Genomic DNA, 5,906 nt, shown 5'->3' with positions numbered 1-5,906 from the left:
TTAGGACAGGTGTGTTCCTACCTTTAGGACAGGCTCCATCACAGGGTCTGCAGCGCTGCACTCCATGCTCCTCCACCTCGTACATCCCAGCGCCGCAGGTCCGAACACATGAGCCGTCTGTCACCACGTAGTTATCTGCACCGAGCAGAACCAGCACAGGGTTAGATCCGGTTCTACTGAGACCAAAGAGCTGCTTCATTAGGCAACATGCAGCTGAAAGAAGTTCATCCACATGAAACTAACAAGTAATCAGTCACTGGTTGGATCATTCGGTTCCTCTCAGAGCAACAGTTTGCATTTCTGTAACCTCATTTCAAGGATTAAAATCGTACGTTAAGGTTAAGATTTAGTGAATTTTGTGAACTGCTGTTGTTTCCTTATCTGTACTCTTTGAACCTAAACTCAGACAAAGGAAAAAGGCCGACGGTCACATTTACAATAGTGTTCCTTGTATAATGTAGTATTTGGAGGATAATCAACTTCACCCTTAAAGTACAGCTAGCTTCTGTTAGCTCCTGTTAGCTGTGGTTTGCACCTGGTAATGCCTTTTAGCTCCATTTAAGGGTGGACTTTCAGGGCTAAACCAGAGCTAACTGTCCAGCTAAATCACATGGGTGTTACTTTCACATGTAGTCAAAGCTTCAGAGGAGACCAGTGGGCCTGGATGATACGATGACAGATAATCTCATCAGCTGAGATGGTTAAACGTCCGTACGTGGGCAGGCCTTGACGCAGGTCGCCCCGAAGGTGAACTTGGCGTTGGGGTTGTCGACCACCTGGTGGGTTTTGGGGTCGTAGAGTTTAAGAGGAGGACACGTGTCTTTACATGTTCCATCATCATTGAAGGCCCTGCAGGCCTGGAAAAGCAGAGACAGAGTGGGAGTGTTAGAGAGCAACAGTTTGTCACAAACAGGAAGCTGGAGACTGGAGCTTTGACCTGAATGTAGCAGCTGGGAGGGTGTGAAGGGGTTTTTACTGAAGGTGAAACTACGACCAGCTGCACGTTGCACTGCAGTGGAGCATCCACACATTCAGACCTGTGCTTTTACAAGATTTGGTTTATTTAGAAGATTTTACTGAGAGAAGAATCCGTGCAGCATCACTGTTTAACTACATACAGAGTCTATACAAAGCATTCAGTCATTAGTGCTGCTCACCACAAGAGTTCACAAAAGACTCTGATTTCAAGGTAAAAATGCATTTTTATAAAATAATGTCAATGAATTAAAAATCTAAAATCTAGNCTCCACAGCATCAGTTACCATGGAGACCTAACTCCACAGCATCAGTTGCCATGGAGACCTAACTCCACAGCATCCTGACAGTGAGAGCTCTGACTTCAGGCAACATACCTGATGACCTGCTGGTCTTCGTAGTTCAGCCCTCAGGTGTTCCTGCAGCAGTTACTGGGAAGCTGCAGCGCTTTGGTTTGGCTTTTAAATCATCTTCTGCTTTCACGTTTTCCTTTTGTTCTTTGGGAGGAGAGACGTCCCGGAAGAAATGTAGCCTGAAACCCAAGTGTTTATATTGTGTTGTTCTGTGTCTAGTTTGTGTAGTTTTTGTTGTTCTGTGTCTAGTTTGTGTTGTTTTCATCACTTTGTGTCTAGATTTTGTAGTTTTTTTGTCTTATTGTCATTTTGTCTCGTTTGTGTCTCACTTTTGCTGTTTTGTGTCTCGTGTGTCGTTTTGTTTCATGCTTGTGTTGTTTTATGTCCTTTTTATTACTTTATGTCTAATTTTTTGTGCTTTTGTGTCCCTTAGTGTCGTGTTGTTCCACCAGGTGGAGCCTCTCACTGTCTAATCCTGTGGAGACCAGAGGAGGCGTCTACAGACTACAGCTCCTGGTGGCAGCAGAGAGCATTGTGGGAGTTTAGCAGCAGCGGGACCATGACAGAGACTCTGAGGAGGTTCAGGACCTCCAAGCAGAAAGAGCTTCTGAATCACAATAACGGGCTGAGGTTCGATACTGATCAGTAAAAAATGCCTCCATCTTTGAGATCGGCTCAGAACAGCGACAGCTCCTACAGAACGCTGGTTCTGGAGGTTCTGATGCTGATTCTCTGGGCTGCCTCACAGACTTGAGGTTGGACCGACACAAGAGCGTCAGAAACCAGCAGAACCTGTAGAACCCTGCAGCCACTGAGATGTTCCACCCTGAAGAGTCCTTCTTTCCAGGAACCAAAGCTCGCCGCTGAACTCTTGGTCGGTTTGTTTTGTTTCGTCATCCATCACGGTTACGCTGGAACACGTTCCATCAGGACACACAAACGCTCTCAGAACCGGCTGCTGAAGCTGTTCTGCTCCGAACAGGAAGCTCCACGCCGGGCCGCTTCATCTCTGCAAGACCAGAAACCCGCTGGCAGAGTTTCTTCACTTCCACTGAAGAGCCAGATCACAATCAGAGCAGCAGCCAATCAGAGTTCAGGGAGCAGCAGCCAATCAGAGCCCAGGGAGAAGCCGAGAATTTATGTTTCACAACTTGCAAGAGATGGACGGAGAGATAACACACACACACACACACANGATGAAGCACGGCGGTGGCAGCGTCACGATGAAGCACGGCGGTGGCAGCGTCATGATGAAGCACGGCGTGGTGGCCTCGTTTAGGACATTTTTTTCTTTTTTGCACGGCGACGGTCTGAGGAAATGTTTCCTGCTTGTAACTGGTCTGTGGTGCAGAACAGGTTGGAGGCTGCTGGTGTAGACGCTGCAGCTCTGCTGTGGCCTCCAGCTTCTGTTTGTCTTCTCACACGTTTAGATTATTTATGCCAAGACAGGACACGTGTTGACTCATGAAAAACTACAAGAAAAGCAGTTCAGGCTTTTCTTTGGTCATTTAGGACGAATCTGCGTCATTCTGGATAAACGCTGAGTCATTTCTGACACATCTTTGCCATTTAAAACCATTTTTGAGTTCTGTTTGGCCCATCCAGAGTCAGCGGACCAGTCGGCGTGATTCTGGATCACGCTTGTGTTTCTCAGGCTGCTGCAGGTCACTGGGAGCTCCTGCTTTGTCTGGTGCAGAGCATCCAGAGGGGGAGATCACTGACCAGGCAGTCGGTGGCCCGCGGTCCGGTGCAGCCGGCAGCACAGTGCTCGTTGCAGCAGTCGATGGGTTTCGGACCTCGGCACCTTCTGCTGCACTGCTCCGCACACAGCAGCTTGGTAACTGCAAGGAACACAAACGGGAGACTCTGGCTATTTGCTGGACACTTTATCTGACAACCAACAAGCTGGAATGAAAAAGGTGCAGAGGAGGAAGGAAGCCAAGAGGTTTTAACCGTCTGAACCCCGAGTCCTTCACTGAGCTTCATGTTTCTCCTGCAGCTCTGACGAACCAGAACATGGAGGAGGAGGAGAGAACTCAGAGACGTCTCCTGTCAGCAGGACTCAGAACCATGGAGACCAGAGAGGAGGAACGTTTCTCTGATCATGATTCACACTGAAGGCGACGTCTCCAGGTCCTGGAGATGCTGAACTACTCACAGTCTGATGGCATCTCAGCTCTTCTGCCTCTATTGGTCACTTGATGTCTCGTTTACGTTGGTTTGAGTCTCTTTGTCGTCTCATTTTTGTCGTTTGTGTCTCATTTGTGTTGTTTTTTCCTTCTCTTGTCTATTTTTTTGTCATTGTGTCTCGTTTTTGCTATTTTCTGGGACGCTTTTGCCTCTTTGTGGTCACTTTGTGTCACATTTTTGTTGTTCTCTGTCTAGTTTGTGTAATTTTTGTGTTATTTGGGCTGTTCAGTGTCTATTTTTCAATGTTTTTCAGTCTAGTTGTTTGAATTTGTCGTGTTTGTGTCACTTTGTGTGTCATTGGTGTCGTTTTGTGTCTAGTTTTTCTCGTCTTCTGTCTTCTTTTGGTCTCGTTTGTCATTCTGAGTCACTGAGTCTCGTTTTGTGGTTGTTTTGTGTCTCTTCTGTCTCTCTGTCTTGTTTCTTGTCGTTTTATGTCTGGTTTACGTCGTCTCTGTGCTCCTGTGGTCTCCTCGTCCTGCAGATGTTGGACTGTCTCCGTGTCTCCAGACTTCTCCTCTCTGCTCTGCTCATCGGCTGTAGAAGTTGGAACCAGGAGGGAACATGTTCTGGTGTTGCTGGACCTGATTTCAGGTTTTAAGAGGATATCAGAGTTCGGATCACGTTCCAGATCAAACGGCGCGTCGCCAGGTGTTTTAAAGTTAACATGAGGAGGTCTGTGGGGTTCAGAAGGTTAAAGTTCTCGGAGGCGCTGAAGGACCAGCAGAGGGAGTTACATGTCTGGCAGTGGTCCGGTCCCGCCGCCCAGCACGATCCGTTCACACAGCTGGAGTGGCACTTCTCACCTGCAAACACAACAGTGATCAGAGCTGCAGCCTCAGCAGGCCACACAGCAGCGGGCTGGCCGTACGTACAGTGGGAGGCGACGGCGTCCAGCTTCAGCAGCATGCTGGGCTGACTGTCCCCGTCCAGCAGGTCGCCCCACCGCACGCTCTCCACGTTGCACAGCAGGGGGTTGTGGGCCATCTTCACGCCTCCTTTCAGGATCTCTGCAGGAGACAGACAGGACACGCTGAGTCACTCCCACAGTGTGCTGTCATCAGGACACGCTGAGTCACTCCCACAGTGTGCTGTCATCAGGACAAACCTCGAGTCGCCAGCGACACGTGGCCAGTCGTGGTTGGCTGATGTGGAGCTGTGAAGGGTTCGGGTCGTTCTGGAGATTGATTTTGCAGTTTAGCACAATTTTGCTCCATTGTGAGCAAATTTTGGATTTTTATTTGCCATTTAAGGCAAATTTTGAGTCACTGTGGACACATTTTCAGTCACTCAGGTTAGATTTCGAGTCATTTTAGATCTTTTTCTAACATTTTGAGAACATTTTGAGTCAATTTAGACAAATTTTGAGTCATGAAGAACCAATTTTGTGTCACTTAAGAACATCTCGAGTCATTTTGGAGTTTGTTTTTATATTTACGACAACTTTTTGTCATTTTGGAAAATGTTTAAAAATCATTTTGGACAATTTTGAGTCACTGTGGACATGTTTTAAACCACTTAAGTCATTTATGATCAATTCTCGAGTCACGTGAGAACATCTGAAGTCATGTTGGAGACTGTTGTGTAATTCTGGATTATGTTAACGTCAGATCAATAAAAACATCCGGGTTGATTGTCTCGGCCTCCAGGTGGAGTTTGTCTACCGAGCTGTACCAGAAGCTGGATGGACTTTCAGGACTTTCTGAATCAAACCATTTCTTCCTTATTGACACGTTCTCTGAGCTGCAGCCCAACTTCCAGGTGGAACAGCAGCGGATTCACTCTGATCAATCAGTCCAGGCTGCCACCCAGAGCTCCTGGGTGCGGTCTATTTCCTGCAGCCTGCTGTTGACTGAAGAGCTTTAATGGTGTTGCAGCTCCACCCGCCGCCTCGTAAACTTAAATGAAGCAGAACCTGACGAGCGCTGAAGAGAGTCATGAAAACCTATAAAACCCTGCAGGTCTCCCAGCAAACAGCCGACACGTTGCACATGTGGAGAGTTTGAGTCCTGCTCAGAGGCCAGCCGTTCATCTGGCCCGTTGCTCGTTTACAAGAACCTCTGAGTGATTTTGTAATACTTCTCTGTGACGTGGGGAGTTCAGGGAAACCCAGAGCCCCCCGGTGCTTTGAAGGACATAAGATTCTGTTCTGCGCTCTGAAAAATGATGTTTGCTCAGATTCCCAGGAGACGTAGAACTGCGCTGGATTGATGCGATTACTGGGAGCTCCACCCTGCAGTCCCTCCATCCAGCGGATCTGTGTATTTACTGGTAACAGAAGGGCTCTGTGTATTTGCTGGTAACAGCAGGGCTCTGTGTATTTACTGGTAACAGAAGGGATCTGTGTATTTACTGGTAACAGAAGGGATCTGTGTATTTACTGGTAACAGC

General features: G+C 47.7%; 1 protein-coding gene across 1 annotated transcript in view; it reads right to left on the bottom strand.

Moving 5' to 3' along the window:
* The window catches only part of LOC103367561 (melanoma receptor tyrosine-protein kinase-like), a 55,569-nt gene that overhangs the window by 24,385 nt on the left and 25,278 nt on the right, over positions 1-5,906 (bottom strand). The window contains exons 4-8 of the mRNA XM_008295640.1: positions 4,391-4,525; positions 4,253-4,321; positions 3,051-3,169; positions 716-857; positions 22-135 (exon numbers count right to left, since the gene is read on the bottom strand). Coding sequence (XP_008293862.1) covers positions 22-135; positions 716-857; positions 3,051-3,169; positions 4,253-4,321; positions 4,391-4,525 — 579 coding nt within the window. The remainder of the gene's footprint in view (positions 1-21; positions 136-715; positions 858-3,050; positions 3,170-4,252; positions 4,322-4,390; positions 4,526-5,906) is intronic.

Source organism: Stegastes partitus, unplaced genomic scaffold, assembly GCF_000690725.1.
Source record: "Stegastes partitus isolate 25-593 unplaced genomic scaffold, Stegastes_partitus-1.0.2 Scaffold1062, whole genome shotgun sequence".
NCBI lineage: Eukaryota > Metazoa > Chordata > Actinopteri > Pomacentridae > Stegastes > Stegastes partitus.
The sequence above is the reverse complement of the archived record's forward strand: the minus strand, read 5'-3'. Positions and strand labels throughout refer to the sequence as shown.